This window comes from Alligator sinensis, unplaced genomic scaffold, assembly GCF_000455745.1.
Source record: "Alligator sinensis unplaced genomic scaffold, ASM45574v1 scaffold391_1, whole genome shotgun sequence".
Taxonomy (NCBI): domain Eukaryota; kingdom Metazoa; phylum Chordata; order Crocodylia; family Alligatoridae; genus Alligator; species Alligator sinensis.
Window position 1 is genome coordinate 199648 of NW_005841889.1, and position 24956 is coordinate 224603.

A 24956-nucleotide genomic window follows, 5' to 3' on the forward strand; every position below is an offset into this window, starting at 1 on the left:
CCTGCCTATGCAGGGGGTCAGACTCGATGATCTCAAGCAAATCCCGGGACGTCTCAAGCAAATCCCGGGACGTCTCTCAAGCAAATCCCGGGACGTCATTCTCCCCCTGTACTCGGCCTTAGTGAGGCCGCAGCTGGAGTACTGTGTCCAGTTTTGGGCTCCACAATTCAAAAAGGATGTGGAGAAGCTTGAGAGAGTCCAGAGAAGAGCCACGCGCATGATCAGAGGTCAGGGAAGCAGACCCTACGATGACAGGCTGAGAGCCCTGGGGCTCTTTAGCCTGGAAAAGCGCAGGCTCAGGGGTGATCTGGTGGCCACCTACAAGTTTATCAGGGGTGACCACCAGCATCTGGGGGAACGTTTGTTCACCAGAGCGCCCCAATGGATGACGAGGTCGAATGGTCACAAACTACTTCAAGATCGTTTCAGGCTGGACATAAGGAAGAACTTCTTTACTGTCCGAGCCCCCAAGGTCTGGAACAGCCTGCCACCGGAGGTGGTTCAAGCGCCTTCATTGAACACCTTCAAGATGAAACTGGATGCTTATCTTGCTGGGATCCTATGACCCCAGCTGACTTCCTGCCCTTTGGGCGGGGGGCTGGACTCGATGATCTTCCGAGGTCCCTTCCAGCCCTGATGTCTATGAAATCTATGAAGCGGAAGAAATAAGTAGGCAAGGCAAGGAGCTAGATATTTGAAGAGGGGTCTGCCCCTTCGGTTGTCATACCAGTCTTGCGGTTAGTTGAATAAAGAGTGTTTTACCTACATATCACTAATTTAAAATCAAATACTAATTGTAATCATTATAAGTCATTACCATTATAAGTTATCTTGTGACCTTTCAGTAGCTAGCTATATGTAAAATTAGTTCAGTGGCTACAGTCTAACTCATAAGGGTCAGGTGTCCATATCAGAGAAACAGTCATCAGTATGTGCAGTATTAATTGCACTGCTGTTGGCACTCTCACCATGGAAGCCCAACATTTTCTTACCTCTAGAAGAAGCCTCCCAAGCTAACATATATCTACAATGCAGTTTTTAAAAAAGACTTTCTATCTTTTACACGTGCTTAATTTGTTGATACTGAAGTGCCCCTTTATAAATGTTGTGCTCCATTCGTTCTTACAGTCTGCTACAGCTGTTACATGCTATGGGCTGGGTCTACACATGTACTTTACTGCTGAGTAGACTAATTACCTGTTGAGTAAAATGTCACCATCTACACATGTGATGCTATTAGGCCACAGAAAACTAATTTACACTGGCATAAAATAGTATTGTTGAGGACAGTACTAGCTTACCCCGGGGTAATTTACTGCAATTAAATGCACATGTAGATTCTGACTGTGAGCGTAAATTGTCCCTGGTCAACCCAGGCAGCCAGGGGCCAGGCTCCTGCCTTCCACCTACCTATATGACTCTGCATTTTCAATACCTTTGTGTCTCAGGCAGCCCCTCCAATGCCTGCCACCCCCACCTGAAGCCTGGTATTGAAGCCTCATAATTGCTGCTGTCCCAGGTGTACGTGTAGATGCTGCACCTGGGAGTAGTTTACTTTGGCTCAGACTGCTCTGAAGTTTATTGCTTTGCATTAATTACATTTGTAGCTGCACCCACCTTTTAGAAAGATAAAATTGGTAGCTTAGAAATTAAGAATCAAATAAATTCTACTTTCATTTACCCCAGTGGAAGTCTAAGAACTTTAGCTGATGTTGAACCACTGGAGTTGATAGACATTAGTTCTTAATCTTTTCTCATTTGTAGCTATACTAGTTCCTTTGTTCCATATGTGATTGTTAATGATTATTACTTTTATGAAGCTATTTTATCTTTTGAATTTTTTTTGCCACTTCAGTCTCCCTCTCTGTCCTCTTGTTTACATTTGATACAAATGTGGGCCTTCTAACTTAGATACGTTGAATATTATCTCATTTTAAGATTAAATATGCTACCTTTGTCTTTGTAAGTGCCTGAAAGATTTTTAACAATTGATTTCTTATAGATGTAGTTCAGCTGTAGTATAGGCATATGTTTTTTTGGGAAAAATCTCTCTTATGTGCTACAGTTCTGTGGAATTCCATGTGCCTGTCCTGTTTTGAGAAGGCCAGTAAAATCTGTTTTCCAGTTCTTGATCAGTGCATATCACCCTCCCTGAGCCTGCACATCTGTCTTTTCTGAAATTGGTTCCTAAGTCTGAAACAAATTTTGAAACCATTTACCCTCCAAAGAAGATCAATAAGTAGCTGCCCAATACAAATTTGAATCATATGAGGGTATTCATGTTCCTGGCAATGCCTGCAGTAACTCCCTTAACAAGGAAGTAATAATTAGTTAACATGAATCTGGTATCATACCTCTTTTTCATCTCTAGTCTTTTTAAGGTAGTAATTAGGGAATATTTGTGAGCTGTTGTCTGATCTTCTCTCTTCTTCCTCCTGAAATAACTTGGACCTGTTCCATGTTTTCCTCACCTCCCAGTGTTACTCTTCCTCTTGATCTGTTGCATTTTCAAAGCATTTTCTCTATGCTATAATTCTAGCTGGAGTAGTTTAGTTGTCTGTAGAAGTTCAGGTGTCTGTTTACTGCTGTAAAATGAACTAGAGTAATTTTTCAACAGTGATTTTGCTTGTTGATTTAGACCGTTTAGTGCTTATCTTGGAAAAAGTTTAGCCATTTACAGGGCTCATAATCTTGCTCGTAAACTCCGGTGCTTCACAGAATTAAATGTTATGGTATTCTATGGACAAAGAACAAATATGTGGTTATTTGATTATCATATTTTCTTTATGTAGACACTTGACTAGAAAAAAGTCTTATGTTGATGTTTTTGGATGCTATTAATAGAAATTGACTATAGCATGTTATTGAGTAAAGGCAAAATTTTTTCATTCAGTTTACGCTTGAGTGTATTAAAGTCCTTAGAAATGAAATGGCCAGAGTAGACTGTAATAGAAAGTTACTATAAAATGGAAGTGCTCTATCAAATAGATAAATTGACTATATTATTTTGTTTTTAATTTTTAAAATGGCAATCTGTAATTAGATGTAACAACAGTTTGTAAAATCGAATGGATGGGATAGATTTAGATAAGCTTTTAAAGGCAAGACATTCTTCATCACATCTGAGCAGTAAAAGCCAGCACAGCATAGTAAAAAACATTTGGGGGGCAGAGGGGCACTTCCAAAGGTAGCATACAAACAATTTGCAGAAGAAAAGAAGCTGGTTCCTTGGAGGTCAAGGTCTATCAAAAGGGAAGGGAGTTATTGTCACTTTTCATGTGTAGGAATAATTCAGGAATCAGATAGATTATGAATTTTTGTTCAACACCTTGCCCAACTCATCATCAGAAGCAAACTCCCCACTGCCCAACAGACATCAAGTGGGACACAGCCTTACCTTAGCAAGACACACTTAACCTGTCAAGATATCTCCCCTGCCACTGCAAACAATACCCCTGTAACAGGGAATACTTACCCTGTTACTGGAAAGTGGCATGGCCTCTTGTAGGGTTATTGTAGCACAGGCAACCAGCACAACAAAGCTGCGGTCAAGTAAGATAATGGGAGAGGCACATGACCAGAAAGGGGCAGGGCTTTAGTAGTATATAGCTAGAGCTAGAGCCAGGGCAAGGAGTTAGACCTGGGAGGGTGAGGAAGTTTTGCTGTGAAATAGCTGCTACTGATGATTGCCTGGAAGAGAGGGAGTGTAACCAGAGGAACATCATTCAGGGCTTAGAAGAAGAGTGGTAGGCAACCAGTGGGCTGGGTGCTTGTATTGCTGCCAGAAGGTTTAAGTTTCTGTTCGGGTTTTCATGGGACTAGTAAGGAGTGGCGTAGAGATCCCATTACTTCCAGTGGGGCATGTGACCTCCTTGAGCCCTGCCAATGATTAGGCTTAAGGCACAGACAGGGTCCTGGGGGCTCTGCATTGTCTGAGGGGCAGAGACAGTGCTAGAGAGCCCAAAAAGGGGCACAGCTTGGTGCTGGGGGCACTGAGCCTGAGAAGGACAGGGATTAAGAGCCTGTGAGAGGCAAACAGGGCCAGGGAGTCTGAAGCCTAAGTAAGACAGAGATAAAGGCTCCAGAGGGTGAAATAAAGAGGGCTAGAGCCCAGAAGCCAGGTCTGGGATGGCAGGCCTTGACTAAGGGACCAGCTACAGTATAGGGGTAGAAGCTGGGAAGGCGAAAGCTGCAACAAGGGAGTAGAAGCCTGTGGTGGCGTGGTGACTTTAGGGGATAAGTGTCCCACTTAAGTGATGTTGCATAACATCTACGAGGCATGGGCATGACTATGGGGGTGACTGGAGGTCACGACTTAAGCCCTTAAGGCCAGCAAGGTTAGGAGAATCAACTACTAGAGAAGAGATTGCAATTTAGGCTCATCAATCTGTGAGGGCAGCCCCCCTTTCATTAAGTTCTATCAAGATGTGGCAAGTGAGAAGGTAAGGCAATACCTTGAGAGACAGGGAATAAAGAGAGCATGGCAGGGACGAGGTTGCCTTTAGGAAGCATTACAGTGGTCCTCAGTCACCTAAAATGTTACAATCCCTCCCCCCTCCATAACAAAACCATCAGAATCCATGGTTCCTACAATGCCTTTCCCATAATAGGAAAGAAGGTACATTATGTAGCATTCCCAGAAAGTTATTAAAGTCTGACTGTCACAAACTGCAGTCAGGAACAAGTTCAAAGTTACGAGATCTCCTCATCTTTCCAGCAATCCTTTCCCTCCAAAATCTAGTAGCTCTAGCCAAGTGACTGTACTTCTGTCACCTGTTGATGTGTGGTAAGTGGAGTGGTAATCTTTTGGGCAAACAGATCAAAAAATCTTGGGGAGTTTTATAGGTTGAAACCAACACCTTGAAATGACTGCCAACACACTTGAAAATGTATAGGCAGCCACTGAGAATTATGGAATAATAATGCTACATAATCTATATCTGACTTTCTACTTAATAAGTGAGTAATCATATACCATCCTAGCTTCAGTTATGAAAAATTGGTCCGATACTACCACAGATTGTGCTTTTCAATTATCCTAGTTGTTCAGACAGAACTTTCTTTCTGGTAACTGCTTTCTACCAAGTTCAAGCATATGCTGTAGTGCAAGTTAATATGAACTTCCACTTTCTAAGTTAAAATAAGACTAATTGTTCCTTGGATTGTGTTCTTGAAAGTGTAGTGTCCCAGTGACTGGAGCTTACTAGTTTTGAAATTTCAACTCTTGGAAGTCTTGCTGCCTGCCACTATACAGAAATATAACTCATGTAACTAATTCCAAAAGTGGACTACACTACTGCATAAATTTCTTATGCAGAGGAACACAGGGGATCCTCTGTGTATATCTTCCTTCTTGTTTACCTAGAAGACCATATTTAGATATCCTTAATCATCATTTTATTAATAGCTTAGATCATAGTCTGCACCATTCTTGAGAGTATTTATCTTTGGGTTTTAGAATAAACTTAGTCATTTTACAATCTTCTGTCAACTGTTAAAATGAAAAGAGAACAGTTTATTAAACTAAAACCTATATTTTTAGCATACGAGAAAAATCTTTATTGGCTCATACATAGAATTTTCAAGCACTATAAAATTTCAGTAAAGCAAACACAAGCAATAGTAAATATTTTCCAAAATGGCATGAATATTTGGTAGTTTAAAAAATACTAGCCAAAAATTATGCTCTAGGGATCAAACCATTCATCCTGCAAACTACTTTTATCTTTCTCTTCTATAAACACAAAGAGCAATGTTGAAAGACAAGTAGGTTGACAGTGACAGATGACCTATAGTTTTGTTTTCCTGTTTAGCTTAGATGGACTTTGTGCAATGCTGTGTCCCACTGTAACACAAACCCTTGTATTCAGATGTCATTGGTCGTCTTGTTCCCAGGCATTCCTAATCCCTGCGTTACATTGTTGTATGGCACATCACAGGCAGAGGTATTTTAGCCAAGTGCAGCTTTCATTGATATTTAAAGGTATTAGGGTAAAATGGACAAAGAAGAAGGAATCCTAAAGGAATAAAGGAAACCTAGCAAGAAAAATAAAACTATCTCCTAACATTTTATATTCATAATTGTGTTTTTAACTATGAATTAAAATGCCTGTGGCATTGGATATTTTTAGTATATAACCATGACTTAACAAAGGTGATTGTTAAGATATCTCTACATTTCTCACACAGCTTGAACTTGGGTATTACCTACTTATGTGTGAGCATACCTATTAATTTATACCAAATTATAATACAGTAGTATTGACAAAGTATAGTTTGTAAGACTATGATGTAATTGGCTTGATAGACACATATATCTCCTTCCTGAGAAATCAGTTTTCCTTATCTGCCATTCATAAAACAGAATTCAAGGCAAAATGTTAAAAATGCATTATGATGAGAAGTAGCAGGGAGGTTTCGAAAGGGCAGTTGGGTATCTAGCCCTCAGAATTATTTAATACAGCTAACATAAGACAGTATAGCTATAAAATGTGGATGGAGAAACATGCAGGAGGAAAAGGTTTAGTTTGAAGAGACCTGGGAGAGAAATGGAGGAAGACAACAGTTGAGTAGAAGAGCTGCATTCTGAAGGGTTTGTCAGTGAGCTCTTTTCTTCTCCACTGTTCTCTATTCTGAATCCCAACATCAAACCCACTCCATACAACCCTTACTATATTTTCCCCATATGGGGATATGTTTATAACTCCATCATTATCCAGATGTTTTTTTCCTACATGGGCACTTACCCCTTGGCTCCGTCAACATCTCATGGTCAGTGAAAGAAAGTAAGCAGGAAGTGGGCATGCCACACGTCAGGGAATTCTGTAGTTAACTGGGGAAGAGGATTACATGAGGGAGAGTACTTAGTTGGGTATTACTGATGGTGTGGACTGTCTTGGATTCAGTAAAGCCTTGGGCCCCATGCCAAGCAACTGATGCTTCAAGAACCCTTTCCTTTGTGTCCTCCTCCCCCTCCCCCCATGAGCAATGTCTTTGCCTCCCAGTTATGGATAGCCCTTGATTCACTCACAGCCTGGAATAAAGGCACTGAGGTTCTCAATTACTATTTCATATTTTCCTGAAACTAGGTTACTCAGAAGAGGATGGTTTGAAGAATTTAAAATAATTTAGCTTTCAAAAGGAAGAGCATATAAATTGGGCAGCTCATAGACCACATGCCATAAAGTAATCTGTATGAGCCAAATAGAATTCCAGAATGACCCCATCAAAGTAAAAAGAGGCTGAGTTTACACCTTCACAATGCAGAGCACATATGGAGACCTGTTGCTTTATTGTAGAAAATATAGCTTTTACATTGATGCAGGTGACTAACATATTTTCTTTGTAGAGGAAAAGTTGCCAGATAGAGATAACATTCTATTGTTTATTTTCTAAAGATGCATGCACATCCATAATGGATTAACAGCTGCTTTACCATACCTTTTTTTTTTCTTTAAGGGTGACAGAGAGAAGCTGTTTCAAACAGGATCTCTCATCACTGTCTATCTCAAGTCACCTCCTACTGAACTTAAGGTTGAATACAAAGGGTCATGAGGGAAAGAAAACAGTAATTAAAGGGAAAAAGTTGATTGAGCTGTTTTTTTCTCTGCGAGCAGGATTAGTGTGTGTGAGTCCTCCACTGCCTACAAGTAGTTAAAAAATTTCTGACTTGAATTATTTTTAATGGCTACATTTTACATTGCATTTTTGTGTTTTATGCAGAGTGGCTTAAATGATTGAGACTGTAAAGGTTCTTGTTAGAAAACTGTGCTTCCATAAATCTTAATGTTGGCATTCTATTATGTTGCATTTGTATTATCTCCAGTTACCACCCCTAAAAATTGTCATGAGTTTTTATTGAAACACAAAAAATTATTATTAGACTAACATAGTTGGGGAGTAAAACAGAAGTGTTTACACAGTTCCTTTTTAAATTGACTGTTATAAGTGGCAATGCAATGTATTATGGTGAGAGGTTTCTAGGAGACTCTTTAAGGAGGTTAACTGCGAGGCAACACTCAAAAGAAAGCATTTATCTTAGTGGTCATCCTTCAGTGTTTTATTCTACTGAGAATTTTTCCAGGGTGGTTAAAACCATTTTTTTGTGTTTTATTATCTGTATCTTGAATACCTCCTAAAAGCTGAATGACAGTGCAGGGTTATTAAATCTGTTCTTAGTACATTCTTTTATCCATTGTTAATCTTGACTAAATATATGTTAGTGAACAACCCCTTTTTCTCAGTTGTTGCCCATATTTGTAAAAGAAATTATTCCCTTTGACATTTGTTTAGGCTGCAGTTTGATAAAATACTGTATACAGTATACTTTTTCAGTTTGGCATTCAGCAGACTCTTTCATGGATTTATTTCTCTTTGTATTATCTTATCTCCCTTTCTAGCATATCCTTTTCATATTAAGTAATTTTTTTGGTCAAGACTGACTATTTCACAAAATTTTAGTCCATGTTTTTATATTGCTAAGGATCATTTAGGGGTTGCATTTTGCAAGTTTTATGCTTACACTGGAATTTGTACTGCTTTGTATACCTTATGCTTTCTAGAGACTAATGTCCAATATTTTTATTTAGATAAAGAAGGGTTACAGTTATTCTTTATAGCTACTCCCAGTGACTACAAATACATTTTATGCAAGTAAGATCTATAGGTTTTAGCTTTTTGAGTACTGGAGTTATTCAGTTGTTCATCACTTTAGTTAGCAAGCGATTTAAATAGATGCATAAATTTAATCAAATATATAGTCTCACACATTTATTTTGCCTAAATGTGGCCTTGTTGATTAGTTCTAGGCATGGTTGGAAAAACTGTCTCTTGGAGTCATTGAGTGAAGGGCCAAACTCTGCTGTCTTTATTCACATTAGGTAACAACCTATTCTTTTAGAAGTTCCACTGAAATGTATCAGACTGCTTTCTAAGGAAGGTCCTATGCAGCATGAAAGTAACACAAATAACATTACCTATTTCTTGCTATTAAAATCATTTATTAAAATTCTGTAAAAAAGAAATTAATCTCTATCGGCCTATACTAGATCCAAGTGGGATCTGCAACAAATCATATAAATGTTACTGTTGTGCAGATTCAAATTAAATTAACTGTCTCCCAGCCATATACATCCTAAATTATTTGCAGAATAGCTGGGTGCTAAGTAGAATTTGGGTATTCATTTTTCATAATGAATATTTTAAAGAAGTGAAAGAATCAATCATTTTATGCAGTACTTGGGTGTGTAACTTTAAGGAGAGAACTTTTAACAAACTGCCAGAAATATCCAAAGCTTTGCCAATTATTCCAAGTAGCACCAGTAGTAGACATTCCAGGTATTCAAGGAGGATGGGAAATTTCCCTCAGGATAGCACACATTCTCACACTTTGCACCATGAGTATCCGACTGTGTTTTGGAAACATTAAAAATCATTTACACGTACAGAGATGAGTGCAGCTAACGAAAGTTGTACCTGTTCATTGTAGTGGTGAATTTGGTACTTACAACTCGAAATTGCGCTGCATTAATTTGGGTAGGAGGATATTGTATTATTATGGAAAATATTGTTACTATTAATTGGATAAAATCTTTCAGTCCAATTTTGAACAGTTCTAGTAATGAGGTAGATTTACAGAAATAATATATTCTGTCTCACTGTGTTACTGTCCTCTATTAGTAGCTGGCTGAGAGAAATTCCAACCTGAACATGCTACCCTGTGTTTTTTTCTGTGTGTTCATGTCAAACATAGTTCTAAAGATAAGCTCAAAATTCTACCTTCTTTAAACTATCGCATCTTTATACTGTGAAATTATGTTACTCTTCCCCAGTATCCAAGACCATCTTTTCCTGTTCCCCGGAGCAATTAAGTATTCTCTTGTGTACAACAATATATTTTTGATTAATTTTGATTGTAAGTAAACATCCCCAAAGGTTTGGTGGCTCAGAAAAGAAATGGCTGGATATATGACACTCCTAGTTTTCTAATATAAGAGGAGGAGCTTCACAAAAACTGATTGCCATGTAAGATTAAAGAATTGATGCTTCTAACTATACTGAAAATACAAGAATTGCTACTTTCAAGGGAGTTTGGAACGTCTAGACATCACAGCTGTGCTCAAAAATTAAAATTCCATTTTTTTTCCTTTAAGGTCAAAAGATTTAGTTTAGTTCTTCAGGAAAGACTTACCTTGATTTTTTTTAAAGCATCTAAAGCAGTTCATCCATTGCTAATTGCAATGTTATGCTCAGTAATACAAGGAATTATGCCTTTGTCTTAAATCTATTATATTAGCAGTTGAATATCGGATTGGTATTATGTGGGGAATGCTATATCTGTTGTATTCAAATATAGGGAAATAAACTTTATGCAGTAATAGGCTACTTCTATCTCTAATTATTATAATTCTATTGTGTGCTGAGAATTAACCATCCTGAAGATTTACATTGTTCTGTAATTGAGGCCATTTTTAATCAAATAACTCATGGATACCTAGACAAAGAATGTACTGTACATATATGGGAAATTAAGCATAAAAAGACTACTCCTATTCATTGGAAAGGTAAGGAACATGCTGTAATTAGACAAATTTTAACCTCTTACAAGTATTATTGTCTCCTGTGTGACTTGAACTAGGTATAAGGAATGGATAGGAAATTAAAACATGGAACATACTAACTTTTACTAAGGGCTTGATTCTGCAAACTTTATATTTGTTCATTAGTAGTTAATAAATTATATCTGACTTCACTGGGATTACTTGCCTGAATCTTTAGCAAGAGTGAAGTCTGCTGAATTGATCTCTATGCTAAAATACAGAAAAGAAAAATAAATGAAAGTGAGCAAACATTTCCATGTGATTCTCTTTATCCTAGTGGTCTTATTGTCTGATTGACTAGGTTAAGGTGTCAGTCTCACTTTTGCAGCCATGGAAGTATTGTTGCATTCACTTCCTAGGACCCTGGAAAATGTTATACTGTACTTAAGATATGATTAACCAGTGAATCACATCATAAGGATTAACCTGGCTACATGTTCATGCAATTAATGGTTCAATAAAACAGGAAATAACATACAAAATCATTACACAAAAGATGTGTGATAACTTTGTAGCTGGTTCCCATTGCACCTTAAACTGATGTGTGACCAGTGCCAATTGGTTGATCAGTGCTTCCAGGCTTGGCAGTGCACCGGAGTGAAGGGCTTCAAGGCTCCAGTATGCTCCCAAGGCTGGGAGTGCGAATTGAATGACTGGCACTCCCAGCCTTGGAAGGACACCAGAGTCTTGAAAAGTTCTAGTGCACTCTCAAGGCTGGGAGCACCAATCAGTTGACTGGTGCTCCCAGCCACGGCAATGCACTGAAGCAGTGAATTCTCACAGCTGGGAGAGCTGATTAGTTCACAGGTATTCCAAGCCATGGAAGCACTGGGTGCCCAGCTTGCAACTTGCTGGTGCAGGGGGAGTCTAGGATCATGAGCCCAGGCTTCCTGTGTACTGGCAATAGGGCATGGTTGGGATCCCACAATCTTACCCCCTGCCATGCACGTGTGGTACAATTTTTGGGATTGCAGGTCAGCTCCCATGGTGTCTTAAGTTGTACATCGGTCAGTGGCCTTGGTGGTGGGCTTGGTCACTGATTAATTACAAGACTCCACTAGAATTTTGCCAGAAGACACAGTTTCAGGAGTTCTGCTGTTGCTGGGGTCCGCAGCCTCCCTTCTCTCAGCAAGCATGAGCCAACTGTAGCATTTCTCTTAGTTATTGTCTGCATTTTGTAAACTGGTTCGTGTTTTGGAAGAAGAGCAGTAATGAATTTCTCACATGGACCAAAGGGATTCAAATTAAAGCTCTGATAAAATAGGAATAATCATTAAAATTGGAGAAAAACACTGATGGGTATAAGGACTATTGTGTTAATGTGTCGTTTATTTCTAATTTGACTATCTACAACTAGATGACTTTTTTATATTTATTATAATATTTATATAATAGTTCTGTTTACCAAAAGAAAACCTAGAAAAAAACTGCTAATAGCTAAAAGGATTACTCTTTGTAAATATTAATGCTGAAGAATGTCATTAAACACACTGTTCTACTAAATGATTTTAAAATGTATTTTATTACCATCATTTATTAAACAATAAGGAGACATTTTGGCTCAAATCTGTGATAACATCTCTGTAGATGCATTTGGAAATTTACTTCTTTTGCTGACACAATAGATAATTACAATTATAAATGATGCTTGTGCTCTTAAGTGCCCAAGCAGAGGAACATAGCAGACAATATGGTCTACTTGATGCTAATTCCAGCCCTCGTTCAAGTATATGCATAAATGCATGTAAGCCCTGTGCTAGCAGCACAAGAGGAAGTAGAGCCTACTATGACTGAAGATTTGGATATGGACATTTCCATCATTTTAGGTCACTGAATCAAGATTAGTTCATGTCTGTTAATGAGAAAGCCATTGCTTTCTGATGCCTGTTTTGATGGTGAGTAAGAAAGTAATTGCCAGCTCAGCTTAATTCCTAGTGGAAAGATGTCTATATTAGGGCTGTCAAATGATTAAAACATTTTATTGTGATTAAAAAAATTAGTTGCAATTAATTGGGTGGGTGTAGGCTGTGTGTGTGGGGGTGGAATTTGTGAAGATGTGGGGGGCTGTAGGGGTGTGTGTATGGGGTTTGGAGCCTGGGAAAGCGGGGGGATTCCCACAGGGGGGTCTTGAGCCTGGAGAAGAGGGACCCCTGCATGCCCTGGCAGGATGCGGGGTCCTGTGGGTCAGGAGTGAGGGGCAGCAGCAGGGCTGGGGAGGGGGGAGCTCTGCCTTGGGAGTGAGGGGCAGGGGCAGGGAACGGGCATATCACTGCCTCCTGCCACACTCGTATTACCCCCTGCCCCCAAGCATCCTTTTTTTTTTAAACAGGAAATATGGTAAACTACAGGAACACAGTCTGGCTGCATGTAGAGCAGTGCCCAGCAGTTAAGTCTGTGGAGGGAAGCAAGGGGAAGGGAATGGGCAGCAGGGGGGCAAATCAAGGCCCCCAAGGTGAGGGGCAGAGTAGGGCAGGGGTGAATGGGACCCTGGGGCTGGGGTGCGTCATGGAGCCACAGGCGGCTTGTCCAGGGGCCTAAGGGGTGGGGCACGGCTCCCTGCCTCTGTGCATACCCCTGGAGGGTGCATGAGGGGCATGTGCTCCCTGGATTTGTGTGCAGGAGAGAGGTGGGTTGCCTGCTGCAGGCTGGGGCTCTTTGACCTGCCGCCTTTGCCCCAGGAGATGCACACTGCCATGTTGTGCCTCCCACTGCCGGGCAGGCAGGGGAGGCGTGGTGTGGCCAGTGTGCTGCTCCCAGGGCAAAGGCAGCAGGGCTCAGAGCCCCAGCCCACAGCAGGTGGCCCACTTCTGTCCTGTGCACAAATCTGGGGGGCACATGCTCCCCCATTCCTCCCCTGGGGGCACACTCAGCAGCACAGAGCCATGCCCCCCTTCTCCCTTGGATGAAGCCACCCATGGCTCCATGACCCGCCACAGCCCAGGGTTCCATTCACCTCAGCCCCTGCCCCAACTCCCTCCTCTCACCATAGGGACCTCTGTCTGCCCCCCCACACCCCTTCCCCCTCCCCTGGCTCCTTCCCCTCCACAAACTTACCTGCTGGGCACTGCTCTACACATAGCTGGGTGTGTTCCTGGCTGCATGCATGCTTCAGCTGCTCACGTGTGTCTGTCTGTGCACATGGTCCCCCGCACCCCTGCCCGCTCCAGTGGCCCAGAGCCCATACTTGGGCTGTCCTGCAGTCCTCTGCACTGCAACTGCTACCCCAAGGGTGGCCCAGAGGTGGCCGTGATGGTGGTGGAATGGAGCCCAGGCACAGGCTCCAAAACCACGTGCACGATTAACATGTTGAAAATATTAGTGCAAGAACCAATTAAAATGTTAATCACACATGTTAACAGTGATTAACAACCCAAGTCCATATCTTTTACACTCTTCTCCACCAGCTACACTGGCAGCAATGACCATCTTCCTCCATACTTCCAGCAGAGATGCCACCTGTTCAACAGACAGAGAAACTGAATTGCTTTCTCAGACCTCAAGGTGATCCTTCCAGATGAGGTTTCAGAAATTTTAGGTTGAAGGTGCTTTCACAGGCATTGTTAGAGTGACATGTACGCTATAATAAAATTGAGAATTAAGGCTCAATGGCTGTCTACTTGGCCTCTGTCATAAAGGCTCAGATCACTTCATGTAAAAGAAATTAGTTACACATATAATGTGTTTTATAGATATGCCTTCTGTGCTAGGACCTTGCATGGGAAACAGAGCTGGGAGAAACTTCTTATGCCCTTTCAGGCTTTTGTGCCTATTCATCACAATCTGCTTCTTAGTCCCTCCCCTCCCCTTACTCTTTAGTTCATGCTTTGTATAATGATAACACAAATTATTATGAATGATCTCTTCCTTATTGATTTAAGTAGTCAGAAATAAGTAATCAAAATGTATCTTGGGTAGAAAATACTGCCCAATCCTAATGAAAATCCAGTTAAATGCTATTGAAAGGTATTCCCTGGGATTCTTACTATGTAACGCTATTCAGATTATCCATGTTCTGTTTCTCTTATTCCTTCAGTACAGTGAAAAGGTACTGGTAGACTTCCTAAACTTTCAGGCAGCTGGTTTTTGCCTTCTCAGTTTGATGACCCCTTATTCAAAGAAAAAAAGTATAGTGCCTCTACATTTGCTATATAAATAGGAATAAAAAAATCTAACAAGAATGATGATAAGCCTATATAATTTATTTGTGTGTATGTTTTGACAGGTTGACAGAGGGTAATTGACACTGAAATATACAGGGAGAAGGGGAGTGAGATTTTCTTTATTTTAGATTTAATGACATTTTCAGCACCTCACAACCCTCTGGTTGCTGTCTATAACCCTCTGGAGGGTCTCATCCTGCTCTTTGAGAAAAACTGGTAAGGCTCAATGAAGCAGGGTGTCTGTTGGATTGTAGAGACCAGAGAGCAGACTAAACTTACTTGGTCTATTCTTTTCAAGGTTTTTTATTTCCCATCATACTTGTCCACTTTTGGAGAGTAGTGTTGTTGTACATTATCACAAACCCTCTGGTCTACGATCCCAAGGGCATGTGGCATTTTTTCACAGGTTGAAAAATAAAAATGAATTTGAGTAAATGTAAATATCAGATGTTTGGATTTAACCAAATCTGTCCTTATTTGTGCCTGTGCTCGCTCTCAATTGGGTTTTATTCTTAATATTCAAGGACTATAATATAATTTTTAATTCTGGAGGAGAAATGAAGGATTCAGTATAGCAATTTAAATTTGGTATCCATAAAATTTAATAATTTAAATCCATAAAATTTAATCCATAAAACATTTTCTCATAAAGTTGACCTACAAATATTCCTAATTTCCATAGTTTTCCTTCTGTCTCCACACAATTATTTTAGACTCTGTCCTTTTCCTTTACAGCAGTGGTAAACATTTTATTATGCATAATAAAAGAATAAAATATGATGATACAACAACTGGCCATTTGAAATCCAGTAGGTCGCAAATATTTAAATTGAAACGTACTGTAGAAAGAGCAGCAATATCTATACACTGTAACTTTTCATTTACTTTTCACTTTTAAATTACATCCCCAAGGACATCTGGGATACACCCCCCGGAAATCTGGGATACACCCTCCTATTCTGTATTTGACCTGAGCTTTGCTATGTTTCTCTTCTGAACATTCTGTAAATGTATGTGACCACACATCCTCCAAATATTTGTAAGCTGTACCTCCTACATAAATACTAGATATAGAACTTTAATACAACCAGATTTATAATAATGACACGGAACCATTTGAACTAAAAATTGTATTTGACAATTCATCTTTAGCTAAAAAGCAAGTGAATTCTTAATTCTTTTGTTCTGGTATAGTTCAGTTAATATATTGATATGTCTTCCATTATCTATATCCAATGAGGCAATACTACAATTAGAGTTTATTTGCAATAATTATAACATAAGGCACCTTTTTGAATTTGAAATGACCTGAGATCAAAATTTTCCTTAAATGAGTGTTCAAGGTTACTCATTAGAAATTAAAGATATAGGAATATTTCCAAAAATGCCTTTCATTTAAATAAACCATTGGAGCACTATTACATCTTTGAACTATTTTTGTTTATAGTTTTAATTTAATTGAATTGATTTTAATTATTTAAATAAATGAAAATCATGAAACATTATGAAATGAACTGTCAAGGAATTAAAGCAGTCGGATTTCATGTGAGAACATTTGATGTATTTAACTTCAGAAGAAGAATGTTTTCTATAGTTACACAATATGCTATTTCTGTGCCTATAAAGATGCAGACAGCTTTTTCCTGATTTTTGCTGTCAGATTAGTTATTACCAACAAAGCTACTTCCATGGGCAATATATCTTTTTGAGACAGAGAAGTGAGGAATGTTATCTGTAGAAGGTTGAAAATGGAGGCTGAATTTTTTTCTTTTTATTGTTTGAGTGACTGGTAAAGCTACCAAACAGGAGGAGGTCTTATTGGACTATATTTTGCGTGTACATGTTCTGTTTAGAGCAGGACAAGAAGACCAGCTGCTTATAGTGGCAAATCAGTTATTTCTATCCCTGTGTATGTAATGCCTGAGTTTTTAAAGGAAAAATACAGGAATTAGATACATTAAACTAAACATATTTAGGTACAATTTACACATTAAAACTTGATGGACCATTCTTTGTATTCATAACGGTCAAGTGAAGAAATCCAGATACACGGTACCTTTGCATACTATCTTTATAATGAAAAATAGTCATTTTAAAGTATTCTTTTCTACTGATATATATATTTTTATTTAAACAAAGAGTAAATATGGCATCCAGTTAAACACCATTGATAGGTTTTTTTAAGGAGTGTGATTATAATGAAGGCGGCAGAATAATAAATGAGACCATTTAACTGTATGAATAAAATGCAAGTGTTTATCTAAAATTAATCCATGTCTCATAACTTGGAGAACAGAATAAATGGGTTGTTTTTCTTTGGCTCCATCAGAAATATTGTCTTCTAAATATTTACATTAATGCATTAGAAACTTTAAAGAGTGAAATAGCTTTTTTTGACATTTTTCCTGGTCAGCACAGGGACTATGAGAATTTCAACCTTTTAGCTCACCTTAAGTGTATAAAGTTTATGAACCAATTTCTTATAATGATTAACAGTTGGTGCTTACATTTAATTTACAGTTCATTTCTCCATCCTTATTTCTTCATGTTTGATCTTATATACTTCTAGGAGAAAGCATAGACTATAAATTGTTCTGTTCTAAAAGCTTCTCCTCATTATTATTAATATTATTATCTCTCTTATTGGAAACGTTTCTATTTATTACTAATCAAACATGGCTTCGGCTATGGGACTGGTTATAGAAGTGTAACAGAGAGTTGGACCTTCAGTTCTATATTTCACTTTTTGCACTTAAAAAAAAAATCACCCTTGATTATAGTCTTCAGAAATATCAAATTAGATCCTTGTAGCTGCTGATATCTTATGCAAGTTTCAGAGCAGCATCAGCTGCAGTTTACTTCAGTAGGATTAGATGTCCAAGAAGCTGGTGGAGAAGATCCATCACTGAGATCAAGGCATTATTTTCCTGTAATTTTATTACTGAAATTATAACATAATTGAAAAGCATGGTTCCTTAGTGGCACAGCAAATAGTGATAAATCTATAGGAAAATTTTAATAATTGGAGGAAAGCTATCATTTGTATTGTGAAACTTTCAAGATATTTTACTTTTGTGTGTTAAATATTTCTAAGTATTTAAAAATGATAATGTAAAATTAAATCTAAAACAGATTTTACTAGATTATTTTTAAAAAACTGCACTAGGCTAATGTGATGCAAAGACACCACTGCATGCCACGTGCAATATTTAGATTCAGAGACGGCCATTAGATTTTGTTGATTAATTAGTTTCATGATTTTCGGACAGCTCTAAATTTGCCATGAGCATAAATGAACACAAGAAATATTCCTTAGGTGTTTTGGTGATGGGTTTAATGAGAGCAATAACGCTTTTCTTTTCTTTTTTTACCATCAGACAGGAAGCTCTACTTGCTGCAATCAGTGAAAAAGATGCAAACATTGCCTTGCTTGAACTGTCTGCTTCAAAGAAAAAGAAGACTCAAGAGGAAGTAATGGCTCTAAAACGAGAGAAAGACAGATTAGTGCACCAGTTAAAACAGCAGGTGGGAAAACGTTCATTTTCACTCTTCTGTTGGAGCTGGCACTTGGCATTTAGTTTCATTTTCACTATTTTACGCTAACCTCGTATTGAAAAGCCGTCAAGCGAAGTCTGCCTTTTGACAGCAGCTGAGAAAGGTAGGATGAGATTATTGTAAGTGTTGCTGTACTGTTACATTAAGGCTGTTAAGTATTAACTCATGTGTTTGTTTCATTCATACTTGTTGGGGTTAGGTACAGACATTCAAAAAGACTGAGCAGAATCTGTTTCAAATATGCAGATTTTGGTAAGCAGTGTAGTTTAGATCAGTAGCGGACAGAACACACATTTGCCCATTGGTGGGAGGGGCAAATCTTAGATTAGGTCCTGCCATTTTTAAACCAGCCTATGTATGCCGAACTTCTGTTCTGTTATAGGTATAGACAGGTTTCTGATCACTTATATCAGTAAAAGTGTAATGTCTGTACCTGGCCTGGGTTGTTCCTCTTCCACGTAGCTGCCACAGTCCACCACAGCCGAAAGCAGACGCACTATGCAATAAAGCAAGATTAAATCCCATTTGTTGACTCCTTCTAGTCTTCTCTGTTTAGTTATATGTATGTTTGCTGCAAAATAGTGGCTTGTTCAGAAGGTTCCAGATTTTCTGAGAGGTTATCTGTAATTTGTAAGTGTGATTAAAACCTTACCAATTTTAAAATAACTGCTATCTTCATTATTAAAAATCAATAGAAGTCTCTAAGAGAAGAGTTTTTAGTTACATGCTCTGGAGCAAGTTTTACCACAAGAAATAGTACTTCAATTTCATTTTTTTTGTTTTCATGTTGATAAAAATTACTATAGTAAGCTGCATACAGTGCATATGGATATCTTTTGTGGCTAATTGAAGTTATTTCATAGTGTGAAAACATAACTGTATACTGACTACTCCCTCTGTTTTAAAGTTCTGATAGTCATTGCTCACACAGGTACTGTAAGCTTAGTGAAAATCAAGAGAGGAAAGGATGCTCTGATAACCTAGACAGTGAAGATCTGTGTTGTGCGTCATATCAGTGTGCTGTCGAACACCTTCCTTCCTTTAATAATGTGAGAAGAGATGAGAGAGAAGTTTTCCGAACTCAGCTAGTAGTGTTATATCTGATGTTTTCCTTTGTGTGGCAGTGTCATCATTGACTTCTACAAGTTCTACTTGAAGAGCAGAAAATCTCACATCACGCTAGTCTCAGCCTTTCAAAATAACCAATCTCCTCTCAGGCAATGGGCCATTTCACAAATGAGCATGTCATGTTAATACTATATAAGGGTGTACCACACAGCCAATGTTATGATTCTTCATTCTGAGTCATACATTGCATAATGTAGATTTTCATTCACTCGGCAACAGAAAGCTAAGGAAAAGCCTTGCTTCTGAACTAAATTCCCTCTAGTTCTGACCATCATTATAGCTTTTTCCTACAGGTCGATAGAAATAGGAAACAGCCCCCAAGCATGAAAATATCATCCGTTTTTGCTGCTGACCTCATAACAGACATTGCTGCCAAGTACCTGGGCTCCAGCCATAATGTACATATGCTTCAGGTCAATAAGCTGTTTAGGAGACATTTCACACGCATACCATGTGCCTACTAGCAATGTGCAGACAAGGTTCCTTGGGTGAGGAGAATAGTTATTAAGCAAGCCAGGAAGAGCACACACCAACTGCTGAAACTTCCTTAGCCTGACGAAGGGTTTTTGAACCCGAAAGCTTGCTTAATAACTATTCTCCAACCATTTGGGTTGGTCTAATAAAATATATCAAATTCACCCAAGGAACCTTGTCTGCCTATGTCCTTAGACCAACACGGCTACAACCCAAACCCCTACTAGCAATGTGTACATTTTTACCTTCTTATTGTATTGATGTACCTTCTCATGTCTTGTTCCCAGAATCATCTACACTGCAACTGTGCAGCATGGATTCAAGCTATGGTAGTTTTCTTTCTTGCCTTTTGGAAGATGATAGCAGGTATTATGTCTTGTCATTTTGGACAATTCCTTTCTTCCTTTCTCCATCATCTTCCTAGTGTGAGGAGTAAAATATTGAAATAATAGAGCATATTGCTGTACTCCAAAATATGTCCTCTAGATACTCTGTTATTTAGTGTGAAAAGGTGTGCAAACATCCACTCACTCTGCCTCAGGATAGGAACAGATAGCAAGAAGAAAGTTGCTAGGGAAGCATTATTTAGGGTAATTTCAATTAAAAATTTAACTAAGTACAGTTGGACCCCAAGTTACGTGGGGGGTTCCTGAAAAACACCATGTAAGTTGAAACCATGTATCTCGAGGGATTGAGTCAATGGAAAACAGGGGGATAGGGACCTGGGACCAAGATTTGATAACATTATTTCATAATAAAAGGATATTTAAACACAAAATAATGGAATTAATAGCCTTATTAAAACCTTTACTCCCAGCTACGTGCTCATATAAAGACAAAGCTTTAGCTTTAATTGCCACGCTGTCGACAACTGCTCCTTTTGTATTGGTCATTTCATTGATCCAAAGATTAAGGAGTTTCTCAATCTTATCTAAATGAGGAATTCTAGTCACCAATGGCACTCGAATTCACAGGGCTTGTCGTTTTCACACAGTCTCTAATTTTTTGCTCACTTTTTTTAATGGTACACACAGTCAATTCACTTTAACTGTATTGGTGAACAATCAACACAGCACTATTGCCTTCTCTTAATTTATCAAGGATTTCTGTTTTCTGGGCCAGGGTGACAGACTTACATGCTCTTTTGGGCAGAACATCAAAGGCTTTCTTTGATGCCATTTTCACAAATATTCAGGGGTTAACATAACCAAAAATGATGGACAATCTTGAAGGAGACGACAAGTGATGCTAATGTTATGTAAGCAGACTTCAAACTAACAACTGCTCTACCACAAACAGTGTAAACATGAAGCTGGAACATGGTCATGTTATATAAAGCATGTATATGTGAATCGGTGTAACTCAAAACTGTGTAACTGGGGGTCTGACTGTACTCTATTTTACTTCATTATTTATAGTAATAAGGAGCCTTAATGCCATATATACTAATACATTAAAGTGATGCCAAGATAAATCCTCTTCATTAGCCTGGACATCATAGGAAAAAAGACAAGAAATAAAGGATGTGGTTTAACTAGGCCACAGCTTTATCTTATCTAGCAGCTATTTGACGATAAATCATCCAGGGCAGATTATCCTTCCTGCTGGAATCTGTGCTACCTGAGGGAGGACTGGTCAGCCCCCACTTCTCTCCACACCAACATTGTTGGTTGATACCACAACCCAACCCTCATGCAAGGATTTAGAGATGAGAAATAGGGTGGTTCCACACAGTACCAGATATAAAGAGCCCCAAATAAGTTTCTAACCTTCTTTAAGAGAGAACTTTCCCTAACTGGCTTCTAATTCCAGTTTATCAGGGAAAATGACTCCCTAATAAGTCATTATCTGCATTGGATACTTGCCACATTGCACTAATGAAAATTTTACAACTTTGCTTCCACAATGGGTCCCTGGGTTGCCAAGAGGAATGTAAAAAAGTCTACCTTGCTGCTGTCTGTCTAACAATGAAGGGGAAATTTTGTTGTAGTCCCTAAAAGATGATTTAGGGATGCATCTATACCATCCTCAGAATTCCCAAAGATTGTTGCTTTTTGGAATTCCTCACTCAATAATGCCAAACCTGGAAACAAGGAAGTTAACTAACCCCAAAGGCTCCTCTACCACTGGTCTTGATACCTCTGTCTCCAGCATGCTTCTGAGAGGTAGCAGGGCTTTTTCAGGCTGGCCTTTAAAAAAGGATATCTGATTTCTTATGATTCTAAAATGTGAATTCAAATTAAGTTGTTGTTTTCTACAAAAAATTTTTAGGAAAAGGGGAAATCATATGATATGCAACTCCAAAACTACCAACAAAGATTTTTGACTTGGGAGACAGGAAGTCCATAAAGAGTGAATAGCAGGATTGTAATCTCTACACTTCCAAACCAGGATCAAATGGTTAGGTACTCCTTGGCTTGTTAGCACTCTCTCCCCAGGCAGAAGTACTAGAGTGGATTCTAGCTTTTTTCACTACCAGTGTATCTAGGGAGATCTCACCTCTACCAGTAGGACTTCTCAGAGGAAGGTGTACTGCCTTCTTTCCATTTCAAACAGATTTCAGGAGGATATTCTAGCCTTCTGAAAGAAGGCAGAGAAGGTCGTAGAGGGTCATTTACTAGGCAGACCTCATAAGATTTAGGTATCTCCTAGGATTCATTTAAAAGGTATAGATACTTATCTAGTTGGAACATCCAAACATTTGCAAATTCACTTATCGCTACTGAAAACCTTTTAAAGCAAGATATGGTGGCTCCCACAGGGCACATTGATGTAGGCATCAAAGGTCTGCGTCATATTTCAGGAGATGTGGCACTGTGTGCAGTAGATTTTTGTTACTATGTTTTAATGGTTCAAGAGGTCAATTCTATTAAATGCATTGGAGTAACCCAAAGTACCGAGGTTTCTCAGAGAGTTTTATTGTGATTGGATTAAAGCCAAAAAAACAGATCCTATCAGAGTGCTGTAATGCATCACAGACTTAGACTCAGATTGAATTGCCTAAATGCAAATGTATCTGGGTTTACCACAGACACAGTGATAAATGGCTCTAATCACTTTGGTAGACTCCTAAAGCATCCTGGCGTATTTGTACTTCAACTGGAAGCAGATTGGTTTTCCACAAACTTCCGTAAGTTAGTTTCAAAGAATATTAAGGTTATACCACAAACTGATGGAAGCACTGAAATTCCCATGTGAGGAAGAAGAGTACCACATGTTTTTCAATAACTAGATGTAACACACCACCACCTAAACAACTTACTTAATAGGCCCCATTGTGCCTCAAATGGCACGTAATATATTTCCACCTCAGGAATGAGCTTTCTCCCTTTTGTCAGTCTGACATAGCCCTAATGCTATTTTATTACTTTTATTTTCTGTATAAATTGTTTTATATGTAGTGAAATGAATTTTTATTAAAAATGTGAAGAAAAACATTTTCACTTCCCATATATAACAGTGTGCCTGACAGTTTAGTCAGATGCACCTTTTCCTTTTTGTTATTTTCAGTTTCACTGTTATAACCTATTTTTGTGCATTTGCAATGCTTAAAAATGCATATTTATTATTTTTTTAAGAATGTACAATTTAACACACATACACAGCTTAAAGTGTGTACTTCCTATTTGCCAGTATACAACATTTTCAAACAAAATAACTTCTCCCTTCCCCAGCCCCCCCCCTGGAAAAATGCCTTGAGGAATCACAGCAGATAACTATGTATGAAAATAGCTTATGGTAAGTTACACAAAACCCCCAAGGTACATGTACAGTCATACTAACAGCACATGCAAAATAGGTGAGAATTAAGTATTTAAGGCCCACTTTAATATCTCTTCTAATAAAGATTCATTGAAAAAGTAATTTATCCAGGATTATGGGTTTTTTTTGTTCTGACTAGGAGTTTTTTACAACCCTCTAAATTTGAGTGCAGTTTAAAGGCAGGGAAAGAAGTGCCTACATGAATTTGGCTTCCTCTATATCCTGCTGTCAAAAAAAAAAAAAGTAACTTTGAGATCTCAGCTTGAATTGACAAGTAGAAAAGCATTATAAATTGAGGAAACTTTCTTTTTTAAACATTAAGAGACAATAAAGGCAAAACTCTCCAAACCTGTTTTAATATACTTGCTTTTTTTGCTTTTTAGCTTATAACCATGCTTTGAAATAAAATGAGAAGATAATACTTACACTGTGAAAGAAAACTATCCATATTTTATTTTTAAATAATCTACCTGAGCTCATCATCTTTTAAAAAACATTGATAAATGTACTGATTTTTTTACCACATGGCAGTGTCTGGCAATTGGCAAAGCAAATCAAAATATAGGAATCTAAACTGAAAGAGAATAAACCAAGTAGAATATTTACATATGAAAAATACATTCAATGCATATTTCACATTTTGCTTTCTCTTTAAACATTTAGGGCTACTTTATGATTTTAGAGTCAAATCTGTGAGTGGGTTTATGTATCTGATTAGTCATAGCACATTGGTCCTGGAGGCTTGGCGCCTCCAACTGTACTGATGCACTGCTTAAGGCAGCAGGAATTGCTACACATGTACAAAAAATATAGCATTTCCTGGTACTAAGCCATGCATGGAAGAGTTTGGCCAGAACACCAAGTCTCCTAGATATACTACCTATGAGGTATGCAATAGCAGTTTGTACTCTAAGAACACAAGCAGCACTTTAAATTACCAAAATAGACTGCTTGTTTAAATGAATGAAACTGTTGCAGCCTGTTTTGAAGCTATAGACTTTCTTTTATTTGAAGACATAGAAATAGTTGGTTAAGTGCAAAATATTATTTATGTGCATGGTGCATGAACTTGGCAGAAAAATGTTTCAGATGTGTAAGCTGCTCTTTTTAAATGAAACGGTGGATTTCTAATAGGGGTGTGCGAAATGAGCTGTATTTGATTTGGATTTGGCCCGAATCGGGGGACAGTGATTTGATTTGTTGACTTGGATCACTGTCCCGATTTGATTCAGCTGAATCCAAATCTGAAGATTCGATGCTGATTCGGGGAATCAGCGAT

The 24956-nt window shown here is 38.4% G+C and overlaps 1 protein-coding gene across 1 annotated transcript in view; it reads left to right on the top strand.

Annotated features, from left to right (window-relative positions):
- Positions 1-24956, top strand: part of LOC102372946 (ERC protein 2-like) — a 236037-nt gene that overhangs the window by 183100 nt on the left and 27981 nt on the right. The window contains exon 3 of the mRNA XM_006018000.1: positions 18136-18283. Within this exon, the coding sequence (XP_006018062.1) occupies positions 18136-18283 (148 nt within the window). The remainder of the gene's footprint in view (positions 1-18135; positions 18284-24956) is intronic.